We start from the raw sequence: 20,023 nt of genomic DNA on the forward strand, positions 1-20,023 counted from the left end.
TATATTTAGAATTACGACAAACAAAACGCGGGAATAATAAAACAAGACTATCAAAATCAGAAATTATGACAGACATAAATTCCACTCTCTTATTTTTTAAAGTCTTAAAAGATTAAAGAGAAAAAAAAATATATTAAACATTCACCTGAAGGAACTCATTATCTGATTCATCATCATCCGAGTCAACTCTACATTTTGATCCAAGTTCCGCCCATTTTGGGGTCCCCATCACCGCTTCGAACTTCTTTTTGAGGAATTTTGAATAATTCTCCTCAGAAGTACTAGCCATAGGACCTCTGACGGCATCTTTGGTGCTGTAATACATTACATATAATTCAATTGTCAAGTTAAATGTAAGAAAAGAAATTGTGACTTAGTTATAAATAAAAAAAATATACAGAAAAATTGCAACATATGGAGCGTACAGATCGGACAAATTTAGTTATAGACGAATCTTCAAAGAATACACAAACAAAGGAAGTCAATATGAATTTTCCCTTGCCATTACATTACCAATCCTCTAATTACACGAAAGTTAATTAGATAATTAACTACACGAAAATTAATTAACCTACTTTTAAAAATCTAAGTAATCTCAATTTGGCTCCATCATCACAACTATACTACAAGCTACAAGCCATTACTACAAGCTTATTTGCAGCCAATTAGGAGCTTCTATGCACTACGACCCTTCGTAACTGTCCTCTCTAATACTATCCACTCCTTGCAGTTCCCTTCTTTCCTTACCTCACTTATCCTCTATTAGATCCCTAATAAGACAATTTCTTCCGAAATAATGTTAATTAAACAAACTTTTCTACTTTCTTAGTCTATGCCCGTCGCAGAACGGACGAAGCGCACGTATAACTTCAACGAAAGTCAGCGCCATCGCCAATGTCTAGATTTACAACGCCATTAATCCACGTTTTCTTGATCTACAGTCGGTCATATCATTAGGTTGTGCCCATGCTGGGCTTCCAACAATCATACTATGCCAATCCTACTCGTGAATTAAATGCACATTTGCGCACTAAGAGAAGTAGTGGCCATTGAGGATGTTGGAACTTATCTTGCGAATGAACAGAACATTCGGACATAGTTTTTAAACATGGAAAAAAAAAATACGAGATGCTAAAAGTGAAAACTGACACATTCAACAGTTTGTCTTTTAATATAAACCTTACCTAATATTTATATCATCCTCATCAAACCAAGCAGGCTGACGATCGTCGTCACTTTTGTCATGATCTGCTGACATAGCAGAATCCGGCGACGGTAAATTGTCGTCCTCAGAATCTTCAGTGCCATCGTCTTCGACTCCAGAATCTCCAGCAGTCGTATCTCCATGGCTAGTGCTAACTTGCAAATTCCTCAAGACATCGGATGCATCTCCAAACACAAGTTTTTCCAACCTAAAATACAAAGTCCACATTATTACATCAATATGTGTAAAACAATGTAGCTGAACAGATCGTAATTTAGTAATTGAAACGTAACGCATCTCTTGTTAGAAAATTCTAACGTAATGTTAGAAAATTCTCTACACGGTGAAATTTCTCTTAACGGACATCATTCAATAGTGGATGCCCCCATAATGGACTTTCTCATCCCTGCAAAAATAGATCTATTTTTATGGGAAAAAACCCTCCTTTTTCACGGATACTTTCAGATACGAACGTAGTCTTTTTTTTTTTTATTATTATTATTATTATTCCTAACGATTTAGTAATCACTTCATAATGAACAGGAACTATTCTTAGCTAGTACACATTTAGCACAGAAAATGCTTTCTGCTATTTGAAAATAAATCACTTACAAGCTAACCGATCAGAAATAGACTTTTCCCAGAAATTCATAATTCGTCACGATTGGTTACGTCTATCTATATTTTCAGTGTATAATAATAATAATAATAATAATAATAATAATAATAATAATAATAATAATAATAATAATAATAATAATAATAATAATAGTCATGTTTTTACTGCGTTACTTTACTTTTAATACTATTAGTGACACAATTAAAGAACTTTTATAAAGATATCAATCAGGGTTGGCTAGTTTAAACCAGTTTAAAAAAACGGTTTAAACCAAAAGTCGAAATATGTTCGTAAAAGTATTAGTGTTCCTAAAAACTTGATGAACACACATTTGTGGGTTATCACGTTTCACTCCCGTATATTATTCGTATTATATTCAGAGTTAAATTCCCCATTCATTACTCAAAGAGATTATACTATTCTGTATTCAACGTAAGAAACACACCTGGGATAAACAAATGACGTACTACAATGAAATGTAATTGGCTGGAGTTATAAATATAGTTCCGTGATTGACGTAATTGCTTATCTGTAATTGGTTGAAGAGAGGAACTATTTTTTCACATTGTTTCGTATAATTAACTTCACCCATTTGTTAGACGAGACGAAAAAAATATTAATTCACGGAGCAAAATATACTACTACAAATTACTGACAAAATTTATGTCATATTCTGTGATTTTTACCTTCTGTTATCGAGAAAAAAACAATCGTCACAGTGTTGCTAACATGCAAACCTATAACAACAAATGTTAAACACTTGAGAGAGAGGTAGATAGTAAATGTAGTAGAGAATAAACATTTATATAACATGTTTCGGTACAAATTTAATATATTTTGAATTGCTCTTAACAACCATAATAAAGAAAAACAGTTTTTAAAAAAGTGTAATGACTGTCCTTAAGAAACGCAGAGATTGCAAGTCATTTCAAGTCCCGCCCCCAACAGTCACCTTACAATTTGAAAACATGGCGGCTACATGTAGTGCTTCTGTTCAGTGTCAAGTTATGAAACATCCAAAAGGAAAACCATTGAAGAGCAGGGAAAAACGAATTGTTTTAAACGTGTTCAATAAACTGCTGGAAAACAATCCTACTGTGTTAGTGAATGACATAGTGAAATTAACGGCAGAATATACTGGTGTCTCTGAGTCGAGTGTTGTAAACTACGTAAAGAGTTCAAAGAAACGGGGTTGTTGAAAACACCGGGTAAAAAGAGAAACAGACTGAAAACAGAATTAGTGAAGACGGATGACTTTGTGAAATGTGCTATTTGGAGCAAAGTGCATGATTTCTTTCTAGGAAATGAATCACCTACACCAAACAAAATTTTGAGTTCTGTAAATAGTGACCCTATGTTGCCTACTTTCAAACGACCTACGTTCTACACATTGTTGTTGGATATTCGTTTTCTGTTTCTCAAGGGAAATAAAGTGTATGTTATTTTAGATAGGGAAGACATTGCATTATGGCGGCGACGATATTTGAGAAATATTCGTAAACACAAAGCGGAAAATAGAACCATACATTACTTAGACGAAACCTGGGTGAACGAAGGTCACACATCCAGTGTATAGGTAGACACAACTGCATGTTGTAAAAAAACAGGCATTTTTGTCTGGAAAATCAACCGGTCTAAAAAATCCTACGTTCAAGGGAAAAAGACTAATAGTTGTTCATATAGGTAGTGATAGTGGATTTGTAGATGGTGGTGCTCATATCTTTGAATCTAAGCGCGGTGGTGATTACCATGATGACATGAATGGTGACGTTTTTCGTGAATGGTTTGAAACAATATTGCTTAAACTTGATCCCGGGTGTATTATTTTAATGGATAATGCTTCATATCATAGTGAAAGGCTCGAACGACGTCCAAACTCCTCCTGCTTTGCGAAAACAAGAAATAATTGAGTGGTTAACAGCAGAGAGTGCCTTTCTCAGAGTTCGATGTTAAAGTGGAACTACTGAATAAAGCGCAAAGCATTGCTCTCAACAACGAAAACCTATTTGTAACAGACAGCACCGCCAAACAGAACGAGAAAATGATTGAGAGACTGTCTCCCTGCCACAGCAATTTGAACCCGATAGAAACTGTGTGGGCGTTTGTTACGGGTTTTGTAGCCAGAAACAATACCACGTTTAAGTTACGTGACGTTCGGCTGTTGCTTGAAACTGCCTTGATTCAAGTGACACCAGATATGTGGAAAAACATTATTCGTCATGTGCTGAAGGAAGAAGAGAAAATGTGGAATTTGGACGGACTTTCTAACACCTTGCCTTGTAATTAACATAAACAACGAACCTGATGAATCTTCTGATGAAGACCTGCGAGTTATTGCGTTAAGCGATTCAGAAAAACCTTAAATTAACGTGAGTAATTCATAATTATTTTATCTTTTATTTCTGTAAGTTGATAATAACATTTACTTACCGCTATTACTTAATTCTATTCAGTAGCGTAGCCAGAGGGTGGTTCCGGGCCACCCCCCCCCCCAAATTTGGAAAAGTTGTTAAAATTAAGCCTAAAATCGTGTTTTTTGCCCCCCAAAATTTTCCGGTTGAGGAACCTCGGACCCCCCCCCCCCCCCCGAAATTACCTTCTAGCTATCGGACCCCCGGGAATCAAATTCTGGCTACGCCACTGATTCCATTATTTATTGATATGCTTGCTTTATAACCGATACCTTGCTTTTGAGATCGAGGAACGCACGGAAAAAAACAGTTAACCGAAGCAGAAATCTCGCAGTGAAGCACGTGCTTGACGCGGAGTGATACAAAGTATTTTGTTTATCTCAGGTGTGGTTCTTACGTTGAATTTATTTTACAAAAGCAACTTTTGCTTTTTTTATAAGTTTATGAATGTTTCTTTTCTGACTTTTTTATAGTTCGTTATTATTGTTATGCAATTGCATCCAAAAAAAAAAACTAAATATTAATTTCGTTTTAATAATGTTTGCTGTTCATAAAATACATCGAAATGCCGTACTTTTGGGGAGGATGTCATACAAAACTCCACGAGAGGCATTTATTGAAATCAGAAGTATTTTTGGTATCTATTTATGTACAAATGGGTCAGAGCCAAAGTAGACTCAAACAATTCGTATCTTTATTCACTTTTCTTATTGATATGCAAATTAAGTTGTTGAATTTCTTTAACTTGGAGTAATAAAAGTCGTAGTAAACTAACTTGGACTAAAGTAGTTCTTCTGTACTCTGCAGTATTTTGAAATTGTCATATGTAATTCTATATAATGGTTTCACTTATGCAACTGTTTATCTTTTTGTCCTTCTGAAATGACTTTATAGGCCTAAGTGTATTAACAAGTATGTAAAGATCAGTACAACGTATTTTTATCAGGTGTCCTTCGTGAGTGAGTCGGTTGACGTATCGCATTTGTGACCAATTTGTCCCGGTTTCAATTTCAAATGGAGGACAATTTCTTTTGGATGTAAGCCGAAAAGCGGTTTGGATTCCGCTTTAAGCTTATGCGACCCCTTCCAGAATAACCCGATTGTTGCATAATAACACCAAGGCGAAACCAACTTATTTCTGTCCATATCTGATATAAATACATAGAACGATTTAAACCAAAAAACCGGGTTTAAGCAAGAAAAACGGGTTTTTTGGTTTTTTTCAATGAAAACCATGGTTTTTGCTAACCCTGATATTAATATTTCAGAGGAAGTAACATTACGTTCTTCGCACGGGGAGAAAAGGTTTGTGGAAAATATCTGAAAATATCAGATACTGGCTGATGAAGCCAAACTACAATAAACGTATTGTTTTGCTCAGCGAGTAGTTTAAATCAGATTTAATATTAGTCGTTTTCGGTTTTCGATTACTTTTACATGCCATCTCCACCCTTAAGAGTGCTAGAGATGTCTTACTCCCACTAGGAGCAAAACTTGTGCTTAAACAGCATCAGATACGTCAGTATTTATCTCAGTGACTCCGGAAACGAAAAATTTGACACTAATACCGGTCGTTTGCTAATACTTTTACATGTAACCAGCTTCTTACTTCCTAGGGATGCTAATAAGGAAGAACTTCGACTTAAACGACATCGGGTTCACTATTCATCTCACAAGGAAGGGTCACGCAGTGGCTCCGTTGAGATCCGAACGAGACAATTGTGTTTGCATTTGAAATGCTATAACTAGATGAATCCCAAAGTTATGCGTGCCACCGCGAGGAATATCGTGAGTTACAACATATTTTGTAATGTAAGAACTACAAAAAAATTACATGGCAGAATAGTTTGAACCGAGTCATTTGTTCGGAAACGGTTGGGTAAGTGGAAAACTCGACCAACACGTATCCCATCATTTTCAACGACAAACTTTTTGGGGTAAAAAACTTTGTCCCAGGGTCCCCCGCAGGGTCCCAGACGGGGTCCAACTCAAAATTTTCAAATGGCAAGGGGGGTTAAGTGGCACATCATTTGAAAGCTGTTGTAAAATGAAAGAAAATGCAGCAGGTCCCGACTCTCTACAACAACCCTGTGCAAAATGGCGACGGGTCAAAGTGTAAACAAAAACTTAATTGAAAAGTCCATGGTCACCCCAATAAATCGGAAATGGTGAGACAAATGTCAAAACAGAAAAGGATATGTGGTATTATTTTCAAAGTATAACGATTTAAGTGAAAACGTCTTGTCCCAGGGTCCCCACATGGTCCCAGGTGGGGTCCAACTAAAAAATTTCAAATGGCAAGAGAGGTAGGACATCGTTTGAAAGCTCTTGTTAAGTGAAAGAAGATGGAGCACGTCTCGACTTTCTACGACAACCCTATCCAAAACTGCGGTGGGTCAAAATGTAAACAAATTGGAAAACAATCCAAGATGGCCGCTTAAAACCTATATCGAAAGGATAAGCATGCCAAACTGCTGAAGCTAGGAAAACAAATTTGGCACTAATGTTGATTAGCAAGTGACTAAAATATGCAAAATGTTCAAAAACGCGACATCTTGAGTTCAAAATGCCGCACTATGTATCGAACGCATATCCAGCTCATACCACTGGTGTTGGAGAAGTGAACGTTTATGGTTAATAGTCCACAAAATATCAAAGAGTATAATCTGTAATCTAATATGGCTGCCAGCGTGAAAAATGAGTTTGTATATAAACATGTTATTTCTTGGAATACTGTGACCAAGCGAACAAAGTTTGACGCAGTTCGATGTACTGAAATGACTTACATATGTTTGGTACTACTTGCCAATCTTGCAAATGTTTTTTTTTTTAATTTGGTATTGTTTGAAGTATTGAGATCAAACCAACGAATGACATACAAATGTAACCATCACGAATACGTTACAATAGAGTCCCCAACCTACTGGTGCAGCAAGTTCTTTCTGTATGAACTACCTATGACAAAATTTAAAAAATACCCGAAGGTATTCAACTTTTTTTTTTCTGTGAGTAGGAAGTCATAGTTGTGTGTTCATCGCATATTCGTTATATTCAAGTAAATAATGCCGAGAGAACCGTGACGAACGTGCATTAAGAAGAAACCATATATATGTTGTTACCGAATGAAATAATAGTTGAAGTGAATCGAAATTCAATTGTTGTTTAGTCTTCCTAGTATTTCTAAATAAATAATAGAGAAAAATAGAGATTTAGATTTGTACTGTTATGAATGACAGGTTTTAAGCACCTTGGATTCAAGGTGGCCATATTTTTCAATTAAGCTTTTATTTACATTTTGACCCGCCACAATTTTGGACAGGGTTGTCGTAGAAAGTCAAGACTTGCTTCATCTACTTTCATTTAACAAGATCTTGCAAACGATGAGCTTCTTAACCTCTCTTGCCATTTGAAACTTTTTAGTTGGACCCCACCTGGGACAAGACGTTTTCACTTAAATTGTTGTACTTTGAACATAATGCCAGACTCCCTTCCTATTTTCAAGTCTCACCATTTCCGATTTATAGGGGTGACCATGGACTTTTCAATTAAGTTTTGTTTACATTTTGACCCTCCGTCATTTTGCACAGGGTTGTTGTAGAGTCGAGACTTGCTGCATTTTCTTTCATTTTACAACAGCTTTCAAATGATGTGCCACTTAACCCCCCTTGCCATTTGAAATTTTGAGTTGGACCCCGTCTGGGACCCTGCGGGGGACCCTGGGACAAAGTTTTTTTTACCCCAAAAACGTTGTCGTTGAAAATGATGGGATACGTGTTGGTCGAGTTTTCCACTTATCCAACCGTTTCCGAACAAATGACTCGGTTCAAACTATTCTGCCATGTAATTTTTTTGTAGTTCTTACATTACAAAATATGTTGTAACTCACGATATTCCTCCCGGTGGCACGTATAACTTTGGGATTCATCTAGTTATAACATTTCAAATGCAAACACAATTGCCTCGTTCGGATCTCAGCGGAGCCACTGCGTGACCCTTCCTTGTCAGATCCAGAGAACTATGAATTTGACACTAATATCGTAAGTTTTCTATTATTATGTCACCTCTTCCCACACTAGTGGGTCTTTCCCACATAGTACTTTTTCCTGGTTATAAGTCATGTGTGTACCAAGTTTGTTTGAATTTTCTCCACGCATTCCAGACTTAGTTTTGAGTTTCTGTTCTAATTTGAAGTATCTGACGTTTTTCACTGAAAAACACCACCACTTGATTATACCACTGAAGACAAATTTTTCTTCTCCCCCTTAGACCCCCTACAAATTCCAAATATTCACTTTTGGTAATTTTTCCGTAGGTTGGTTTCAATAAACTACAAACATACCAAATGACATCATTGTAGGTCTATTGGAAGTACCTACTAATTACGTGTAGATTTTTTGTTCCCAATAAAAACGCACTAAAGTTTCTTTCTAGATCATGCTATCAGAAATATGTGATCATACCATATTTCAAGTTGTGATTCCAATTCCAATTCCCCTTAAACGTGAGATTTAATATCCAAAGAAACGCCCATTTAAATAACATGGGAAACTTTTTCATCCTCTCTTTTTATCTCTTGAAAATGTAAAAAATATACTTTTAACCATTTTCCAGCTGCATTCTCTCCTAAACCTATAGCATGCCATATTGCAACTTTCCATAGCAACTGGAAGTACCCGTGATTTTACGTCTGCGAGTCAGTTCATGTAGCTTTATATATTAATAGACTAGCCTTTGGTTTAGAAATACGTCATATCATGGTCAAAGTTTGAACATTAAAGTACTTCCGATGTCCATTGACACACCGGTCTCACTTGCTTTATTGATGTTGTGGAGGTTTCCAAAATTTGATTGTTAACGGATGTTTGTAAATATTGTAGCGTCCTTAATTTGTAACACTGAACAATAAGTTTAATATTGTAAATTTTCGTTTAACACGTAGTAGATATGAAATACGACGTTCCTTTTAAAAAAAAATAATAATAATAATTTGACAACAATGTTAATCGAGGGTATTGATAAGTATGTCTAATACTGTCCCCCTGTTTATGTTTACACGTTCGAAACTTTCATAGAATTCTATCAATTACTTTAAAACTACAAGCGTGTTTCAAAATAAATATAGGCACTGACAAGAAGCACACATTCTCCATATGATTGCCACGGAAGACCAACGCTTGAAAACAGTTTATTTGATTAAACTTCCAGAGTAAGTTGTCCTTAAAACCCTCCTTCGTCCTCTATGTACCTCAGAAACAGATAAGAAGATACTTACATTAGCGCCCTGTCTGCAAACCGACCTTTTGTTCTTACTCGTCCGTCTGTAATACTTTTCCTCAACACACGCTCTCCATTTCCAACACATCTATTTTACCTTTCCTAATTTTTCCTTCATATTTTCACTCTGTATAAGTTTTCATTATATTTTATAATGTATTTTATATATATATATATATATATATATATATATATATATATATATATATATACAGGGTGAAGCATAAGTCGGTTAACACCCCTGTAGCATACGAACGGCTTGGCGTTCACACTTGGTTCATAGTATATGTTGTTTGGGTGAGTAATGGACCATATTGCACGACATGGTTGCAATGGCAGCCATCTTGAATCCAACTTCGAATTTTTAAATGGGAAGGGTGCATGTGGGGTATCATTTGACACGAGCTCGATCTCAGGGAAACAGTGGTGCAGTTTATTTTCCCCTACCGTTATTGATCCAAAAGCTATTGCGTCACAAAGGGTTAAAATTTGGCATTACAGCACGTTTTTCTCTGTTGTTCCAGGTGATGTCGCTAACAATCCCAGAACGAATCAAGATCGTGATGAAGAGTGGTGAACGATCTGCCAGGTGATTGCGGCTGAGTTTCATGCATCCCACCCAGAAAGGGAGAACATCTCGCACGTTGCAGTGCTCAAGTTGTTGAAGAAGTTCCATGAGACGGGGTGCACAACAAGGATCGATCTGGACGCCCACGGCCTGCTACTGATGATGACAATGTGACAAAAATGTTGGCTGCTGTTGTAAAAAGTTCAAAACGCAGTTCTATTCGTGTGGCATCCATAACAGGAATCACTCAGTCACTCAGCGATTAGTGCTACGGTTGCTGCACGTGAACAAGTGGCACCCATACAAGCTGCAACTTTAGCAGCGCTTAACAGAGGATGATCCAGACAGGCGAGTGCAGTTTACTGAATGGGCCACAGAAATGTGTGAGGAGAATCCCATATTCCCACAATGTGTTCTTTTCAGTGATGAAGCATTATTTTTCGTTCACGGAGAGGTCAATAAACAAAATCAGATACTGGAGTGACACAAACCCTGATTGGCGCCAAGACAGCAATAAGAATGATAGTGGGGGTGGAATCTGGGGGCGCACATTATTGGACCTTACTTCATCCACGGCACCCTGACTGGTGAGAAATATCGTGATCTGCTCGAGGATGATGCGTTTCCTGTTCTCTTAAATGAGGGCGGCGATTTTCCATCCTTTTTCCAGCAAGACGGGGCTCTACGTCACTATGCGTTATGTTCACGTCAATGGCTCGATAGAAAATTAACGGGATATTGGATAGGGCGACGGGAACTGATAGAGTGGCCACCACGATACCCAGATCTAACCCATCTGAAGAACCTGGTTTATTAAGAATCCATCCGTGATATCCACATCTAATGCAGCAAATTCTGCAATATTGTGAAACAGTCGACCCGGACATGCTGTTGCGAGTCCATGCTGATTGGCAGAGGTGCCTTGCAGTGTGTCTTGCTCAAAAAGGACAGCACTTAGAGCACACGCTGTAATGCCAAATTTTCACCCTTTGTGACGCAATAACTTCTGAACCAATAACGGTAGGTGAAAATGGACTGCACCACTGTTTCCCTGATACTGAGTTCATGTTAAATGACCTACCCGAACAATATACATCATGTACCAACTGTGAACGCCAAGACGTTCGTGTGCTACAGGGGTGTTATCCGACTTATGTCTCACCCTGTATTTATATATCACTGAACTTGTTTATTAACTTTATCATCTTCTTCGCTTTCTTGCACTTACGATCTCCCCGCTCCATTAATTTTATCTCTCAATACTCAATTGTCTCCACCGTCAGCCCAGCTACGCTACATCACTCCCTTTCTGCTATTTATGTTTTTATCTTTTCTTCCTACTTTTTTCATCTGTATTTAATGCAGCGATTACCGAAAGCGTTTGTAATTGCGTAATTATATGTATGAATTTATCCCCATGAGTGAGATAATAGTGTTTGGAACTTGAATCAGAGTAATCTGTAATGATAAATATTCTCTTCTAATTTCATGCTTCTATGTCACTTCTTCCATTATTTTGATTAATTGATTGACTGAAGATTAATGGGGACGCCAGCATCGAGGCTATTTGTCCGCATCACGATTAACATTCACTATGTTTGAAAACAAACAATAATACCAAACAAAAAAGGCTGCAAAATATAAATAAAACCCGGAAAGAAAGCCAAAAATAATAAAAGAAAGCCACCAATAAAGTGCCATTCCGTAATTTCTTGATATCTCTAATCTGTCAGGCGTTATAAGTAATAACTTTATTAATAAGAAAAGGGTACAAGGTCTTAATAGCACTCGGACGGTTAGCTTCTACATTGGCACTATCAGCATCTTTAACTACAAGATATCGGACTACAGGCGTCGCGATACTTGTCTTTTTCACACTATTTACAACTTGAGAGTTTGTCTTTCTCTCGATTTATATATATATATATAAACAAGAGGGTGAGCCCGGACCGGATTTTAAAGATTTTCTAGTACCCATGAAAAGCTGATTTTAAATACATACTGCTAAATAGAAAACGTGTGTGAACGCCACAACTTCACACCAGGGAGAAAGAATTTGCGGGTGCTACTCCTCTGGCTATCCCATAAACATGCCCTAACCGCAGAATCAGCGTGGGCCGACGCGATCACGGGAAATGAGGATGCAAGAAAACCATTTTTGTCGTTAGAAACGCGTAGCCCCGAAAAAAGTAGTGAAACTAAAGAAAAGTGTAAACCAAAATTTAGACACACTCCACCCAAAAAAAGGACAAAATGTGCGGATGTTTTTTTTCAACTGTTATTTTTTTTATTTTTCGAGATTTTAATTGTTTTCTTTTTTATGTTTAAGGACGCAGCATACCAGACAACACAAACACTGGACGCACACAACAGCCGGGATAGGTGCACGCCCACCGCAAATGGAGAAAGACATGAACAGACCATCCACTTCCCAAGACTCTCATCAACCACCCGCGAGTCCGGCATCAGTATTCACGGCTAAGAATGTATGTGAGAACATGCGGATGAAGAAGTGATAAAGAGATGAAAAATAAGTCGCTCTCTCAGCTTCACCCCCTCCCCGACGATGCCAGTCCGCTACATGGAGGGGACTTCCCTTATTTGAATACTTTCCTTATTGGTTCGTATATGTTTCTTGTATGTGTATTATATATTACTTTTTAACAGGAGTTGTACCATGTGTAAATAAGCAGCTGATCATTCAATAATTCAGTTATCTCTTACTGAAGACTGGACGGCCTAACAAATTCATGAAGACGCATAAAACATCTCATACGGCAAAGCCCAATTCTACGTTACAGGATGTCTGCAAGTTTTGAGAATCCGAATTTCTTGACCTTTTCTTGACGATTTTACTAATTTTCTTGACCAAGTACCACAATATCTTACGGTATTCTTTATAAAAAAAAAAAAAAAAAAAAAAAAATCTTCTACCAATGGCCGGTTAAGATGAAAGGTAAAGGTATTTTACACTTTTGTCTCAGCAACTTGAATTAATAAGGACTGCACATCCAATTTACCTAATATTATCATCTCAGTGTTACCTCTTAGAATGAACTTTAATTTTTATCCTGGAAGGCGTATGGCTTTATTTATTGCTGTGTCATAATTAACACTTTCACTTACGAGACACTCGTAATGAGCTATTCGCCATTATATCTGATGAAAAACAAGAGGTCCCTTTAACAATTCTGCAGGACAATGGGTGTTTTTCAACTAGTTTCTTGAACAGAGTGATCAAAACTTCTTTGCACTCGTTCCGAAATGACAGTATCTCCAGATCTTTTAAACCTTTGCAAGCAGCAGAAGCACCAAAACCAACATTTAGATCATGAGCCATTTTGATATTGGACGAATTTGTCAAGTCAATGGTAGTGAGCTTTCTGGCGTTGTTTATTTCATTCATGACAGTTTTGCGAATGACTCTGGTTGCAATACTGTACAGTTCCCTGTACATAAATGGCAGAAGTGAATCATTAGACTGAAATATGGCAAGAAAAGGCTCCAACTCAAGTGCAACTGACTGAAGAAACTCAAGCTTTGCAATTAGAAGATGATCCTGCCAAATTATTGTACCTTTTCGAAGTTTGAGGAGGCTTTTTTTGGACCCCACTCACATACTTCCTAAAAGATGTGATCACTTCTAAGACTCTTTTAATGACTTTCGAGTTTTCCAGCCACCTGATTGTACAAAACTCGGAATCTTAATAAACCAGAAAAGTGTGTGTAATCTGTTCGTCTGGAAGGATAACCACAGAACAGATTAAAAAAAAAAAAAAAGAGAGAGAGAGAGAGAGAGAACGAAGAAACTCATGAAGTGACCATCCAATCTTGTTATAAGCAATTTTGTAGGCTCCATGTATAATATGTAAAGAATATGTTCCCATGTCAAAAATTTCTGGCAGGTCTGGATCATCTGCTTCAATTTTGAGGCGTTCCTTCAAACAACGGAAATATTTTACGTTCATATTGGGACCGTCCATTGCAAATTCTTGACCTACCGTGCCATTTTCTTGACATTCTTGACCTAGTGTTCGATTTCTTGACTTTCTTTACCTTCTTGCCCTGTAGACACCCTGGCAACATTGAAGGGTGAATGAATGAATTTGAATCTTGGACGACAGTCCCTGAGGGACAAACCTCGAGCCGGATGGCGCCCGAAGAGTGCTTCTACGAACAATATGACGTCTGTTGAGTGCTTTTACCAAAATATTATCACATTGAATCGCAGATTAATACAACAAACTATTGCACTACGTCTAAACATTTCTAAGGGGCGTGTGTGTGTCATTAATCGTGACAATCTAGACATGCCTCAGGACTTGAAGGCTCACCAAAACCGTGAAAAAGTGTTTCTCTCAGTTACAAATTTGTGGCGCGTCATTGCAAACTGTACAGATTTTCAGAACAGTTTCTGACTTAGGATGACATTGTCCCAAAGACGAAACAAAGTACAACAGAAACATTTTTCAATTCGTCCACCAAAAAAGGTTTCTTTCCAACCTTCCGCGGGGCGAAGTGATGGTGTCAGTGAGATGCACAGGGTGTTCTAATCGATTTTCTGCCCAAAGGACAGACTATTAATGCAGATTATTATTCAAACCTGTTGTAGTAGCTACAACAACAGACTAAGATGAAACATGCTGACAAACTGGAACGTGGTATCCTCTTTCTTCATGACAACATGCCACGCCACACCGCTCGCCACATTCCTGAAACTGCATGTCTATTACTTTGAACTGATCTAACACCCTCCTATTTACCCGGCTTAGCACCTTATTGTTATCTGCCACACGGACGGAGCTGTTATGATTGCTGTCAATGTCTGGTCATATACCCAGGGTTAAACTTTTTTTATAGAGAAACTGAAGCATCGCTGCGGAGGACACATTAAAGTACATAGGAAAATGCATATAAAATTTCAGCTGGCTACTACGTCGCCTTCAGTGTTAGACCAGGAACTTTTCAACTGAACCTCGTACAAAGCTGGTAATATAATTTCTAAGCCAAAAGTGATTTCTCAGTACTATTTGGAGGTGTCAAAATTGCATTTGTGGATACATCTTCCTCATTTACGACTAAAAATGAGGAACTTTCTGCAATGCTTTCTGACTCCTTCACTCATTTTTCCCAAAACAGTCCTTAATGGTTATTCTTTCGTATGTCAACAATAAAAGGTATTCCGTGGGCTATCCAACCTTCCTCTCTAATTTAAAAGCTGAGAATGGCTACCTCTTCTACACAGATAAGAATATTTCTTCAGAAGTATACCAAGTCCTTGTAAATATGCAGACTTATATACGAGTGACCAAGATTAATATTTTCGTTAGAACTAAAGGACATATTAAAGGCTAATATTCCCAATCGGATAGTCTTGAGGTGCTCCCTCGGTAATCGATGATACAGAAAAACAGTTTTTCAAATTCTGTTATGTATATATTGATTTCTATAAACTCCTTATATGTCCTTTTGTAGTTGCAATTTGTTGTCTCTTCTGGAAACTGATAAACCTAAGAAAGTTAGGAACTCATTATACTCCTTCTGTGGCGCATTTTACACAAGTAACTCTGAATTTAAATACAGGAAAATCTAATTAACATTCTATTGTTGTGAGCCAACTAAATCATTAACGTAGTTACAATACAGTGGGGAGCATATCAATTTTATCTAGAAATTCCAGTTACAAAATAATCAATGGCAATCTTTGTTAACAACGGTAAAATTGTAATACGCATTACTAAACAGTCATGTTGTTGATATATTCATATATCAAATGTATCATGTTTCGTTCCTCACCAACTTCCGAAGTTTGGTTAATTTCCTTTAGTTCCAAATCAGATAACCTACTCTTCCTGAACCAAAGCTGTGTACAAGTGATAGCTATCGAAGTTAGACGCCAGATTATTTAACCGATATATCACCCTAAACATGTAAATATACAGGTGAAACATACCATGCATCAGAATATAATGCAGCCCACTTATAACGAATTTCAAGGGACCAACACAATGAGTTCTTTATATCCGCCCAACTTCGTTATAAACAAACTCACGTATTTTTCTGAATTATAGAAAAAACCAAGGACTAGATAACAAGCAGATACGTTTAAAAAAGAATATACAGTAGTATAGCATTACATTTGAAGATAATTTTATTAATTGGGTTAAGATAATTTTATTAATTGGGTTGTTATCTAACCTATCGTATATATTACAGTTCTTCCTACCTGTTCCAGCACGCTTGAAGAAGTCTGTAATTTTCTTCTGAACCGTGTCTGTTGCAGCTGTTCGTAGCACCACCGCTTCCACTTTCTCATATGCCAGAAATGCATTAATCGGCACCGTGTTGTTTTGTTCGAAAAGATAGCGTTGCAAGTTTTCCAAACTTTGGATCGCTCCTTTGGAACTCTCGGATTGTTTCAAATTTTCCACTTCTCCCTCATCATCGGAGCCTGCTTCATCTTCCTTCGTAGCCTTCATTTACCAGAAAACACACCTCACTTTCTCTCCGCGCCTAACACAATGAGCTCCAGTAAAAACAGATTTACCACGCCTAACACAATATGCTCTAGTGAAAACAGAGATTTATTTTTAACCTCAACCTTGAACACTGGTGGACGCGCGTTGCCGGAAATATCTGCACTCGTGGCAATTTCTGCTGTCGTCTGAATGGGAGGGGAGAAGTGAATCATGCCTGGCTTGCACAGCAGCAACAGCTATGAAAACCAGTTTCTAGTACCTGAGTTGTCCACGAGCTGAAGAAAAGAAAACACTACCCCGTTCTGAAAACTTCACTATAAGCGGTCTTTACGGAAAATATTATTCGTGATATACAGACATTTCTTCCATGTTTTAAATAGGCGGTGTGACGAGAATTTCATTTATGTTCGTAATATTGAATAATTCGTTATTTCCGAGTTTGTTACAAGTGGGCTGCACTGTATTAAGTGGACATTCAGCACTTATCCAGTATATAATGTTGTGATGATATATAATTGTACTTAGTCTTGCAGATTACTAGGAACGATTCTGCAACTAAATAATATTCATTTCTTCTTGATTCTCTCTATAAAATTCTTATGGCTTATTCTCTTTTAATGAAAATCATCTGAGAATTAAGAACCTATTACTCACCTCGCTGCTACTAAGGAAAATCAATTTCCGATTATATTCGGTAGGTTCCTCACTTCCTAATTCTGTAATTTCCAAGTTCAGATGGTTACCTCTTCTTTCCTGGGTCACCCCTAGCTATACCTTCCTTTCTTTCCCCTGCGATTTGATCATTATTATCCCAAATAGAAAATCAAATTGCCTAAAACTATTAGCTCATAAATGGAAAAGGTTACAACCATCCTTACATGACCATGGAACCAGCAGTTTTGTACCTATTAATTACTTTTTTTATAGTTGTGTTTGTACACTGATGTAATATTGTGCCAGTGTTTGTTACGGTTTCCTTGATCCAAACTTAATTTTTTCGATGTTTCATAAGAATATTATACAGCTTCAAAAGCAGATGTGCTTGAGATGTGTAAATACCCGTGTTTTATCCATTACTTTTTAATAAATGTTTAGATAAACCATAATTACCTGTATTGGGATTTTTAGAATCTAGTATGTTCTTCAGTTCTAACGAAAATATAATTTTGATCACTCTTATGTAAGTTTGCATGTTCACAAGGACTTGGTACACTTCCAAAGAAACATTCTTATCTGTGTAGAAGATGTAGCCATTCTCAGCTTCTAAATTAAAGGAGGTTAGAAAGACCACAGAGTATACAGAAAATCATTTTGTTCTTAACAGCGGAGAGGTAAGCAATAAATTTTTAATTCTCGTAATAAGTTCTGAGGGCCAAATATAAAATCCCCGAGTTACGTAAATTCGACACAAGTAAATTCATATTTCCTTAAGAAATTTCCAATATAAGTAAACTTTACGAATTACATCTGAAGTAAGTAGTATTAAATCTATTAATTCTTCTTTAAGAGACAATTCACTATTGTTAAATTGTTATTGATTCTTAATTTGTGTGTCATTTATTTACTTTACCATTGGTGCAGAAAGAATGTAAGGTTCTGTACAATATTTATAAAACGCATTATGTAACTGACTTCTTGCATTGCACCTAACAGTAGCAGTACTTATTAAGTAGTACTTTATTCGGTATTTTTGTACATGTTTGCGACAAATCTTAGGTTATGGTAAATATTTAACCCACACGAAGAGACCTAAAATGATCTAAGTCGAAGATTGTCTATATGTGACCATTAATTGCTAATACAAAATAATAATAAATAAAAATAAAAAAATAAAATAAAATAAATGCCCAGTAATAATATAAACGCTTACCTCTGCTCCTCTTCTGCAGTGTCGTCAGTTACTAATAATTCCGATTTTTCAGTATGTCCCTGTAATGGTTTCCGATGTTTTCTTCGCCGCCTTTCATAAAAATGTTCATCTTTTCCGTCTTCATGTTTTCTCTTCTTCGAGATTCCTGGGCCATTCACTCTACTTCGAAGCATTTTGACTTCTCCCTACGAACATCAACCTAGAACAAAGAGTACTATTGAACAGAACAAGAAGTAACAGTATAATAATAGTTCACTATACGGAAGAGAAGTTATAATTTACTTTACACTGTTCGTCACTACAAGGAAGTTATAATTTACTTTACACCGTTACGTTATTGAAATAATTAAAAGGTGACACTGCATTACAACGGGTAAAGTACACCTTAAATCAGATGCAATCTCGAACTAATGCTTGAGTTGTCCATTGTCGAAGAGAAACAACACACGACACCGTGTGTCTTGCTTTTCAGACCCGATCTCATCTTAACAGACTCAGTAACCCAGAGAGATCCGATGGCCCACAAGTAATCGAAATATCAGCTCTACAGCATTTTATAGCCTTAAGGCGGTCTCTAACCCTTGGAGCGCGCTGAGATTCTCCCTATCTAAAAGCATGTAAAATTTGGTCATGATTATTTCAGGAACTACTGTACTTAGAACATTGTAATTTTGGATAGGTGTTTTAATGACCAATCTCAAGAAAATGACTGAGCAATTTTATAGATATCTCGTTTTGTTTTGCAGTTGATTTTCCTCGATTAAATTTGACAATCATGCAATGAGACTCGTCGCTGCTAGCCCGAGCAGACACATTTTTTTTCTCTTTGGTCACGTTCATTGTAACTCAAGAAACATTTCAACGCTCTGCGCTATACGTCCGCTTTCCTGGTATACAGTTACTGTGCGATGCCGACACACCACAGGTGGTTGAGGATGTCACCAAACTCAGTATGAGGACCTATTTATGGCTGGTCGAGGGAAAGTTGGTGAGGGTAACAGATCTATTGTTTCCGTTTTGTGTTATTTCTATATATGCTTCTCAACACTTTTGTTCCATGCTTTTATGCTGTAGAATTCACCCACGCCAGTTATAGCTGTAGGTTTTGGTTTCACAAATGCGGTCCCTAAAACAATCGACTGAAAAAAAAAGTATTTCTTTCATAAAACAGCTCAACTGAATTTTGTTTAGTTTTGCTGTGTGTTGTGAGGAGGTATGAGTTGAAATACTAACATTGGGTCTTTGAGACATTCTGTCACCTTTTGTGCTGCGGTGATATTTTCTTCTTTTTTCTTTTCATTAGAGTGCGTGGACAAGTTTTCATTGTTACACCCGTATTGCTTTTGTAATTCTCTGAGTTTCGGAGTAAAGAAAACAACGTACCTAGTATTGACTTTTGTGCATATTTACGTAAATACTAACCCATATTTGGCAAGATGAGCGATACAGAAGATTCGAAAGTAAGAAGACGGAGATGCTACTCTCATCTTCCGAAAAAACGATCCCGTCAGGGATATTTTCTGAAGAAGTACTGGGAAAATCGACGAGAATCTGAAATGGACAGGTAAGCAAAACGAATGTCTGCTTCTTTCAAGTAT

At 37.0% G+C, this 20,023-nt stretch overlaps 1 protein-coding gene across 3 annotated transcripts in view; it reads right to left on the reverse strand.

The window, feature by feature from the left end:
• The window catches only part of wcd (U3 small nucleolar RNA-associated protein 18 homolog wicked), a 108,121-nt gene extending 89,462 nt beyond the window's left edge, over positions 1-18,659 (reverse strand). For all 3 annotated transcript variants that reach the window (XM_081728594.1, XM_081728593.1, XM_081728592.1), the window contains exons 1-3: positions 18,426-18,659; positions 1,185-1,412; positions 146-314 (exon numbers count right to left, since the gene is read on the reverse strand). In XM_081728594.1, coding sequence (XP_081584720.1) covers positions 146-314; positions 1,185-1,412; positions 18,426-18,598 — 570 coding nt within the window. In that variant the 5' untranslated portion in view covers positions 18,599-18,659. The remainder of the gene's footprint in view (positions 1-145; positions 315-1,184; positions 1,413-18,425) is intronic.
• Positions 18,660-20,023: the final 1,364 nt, after the last annotated feature.

Source organism: Thermobia domestica, chromosome 10 (genome assembly GCF_964235325.1).
Source record: "Thermobia domestica chromosome 10, izTheDome1.hap1.1, whole genome shotgun sequence".
Lineage (NCBI taxonomy): Eukaryota > Metazoa > Arthropoda > Insecta > Zygentoma > Lepismatidae > Thermobia > Thermobia domestica.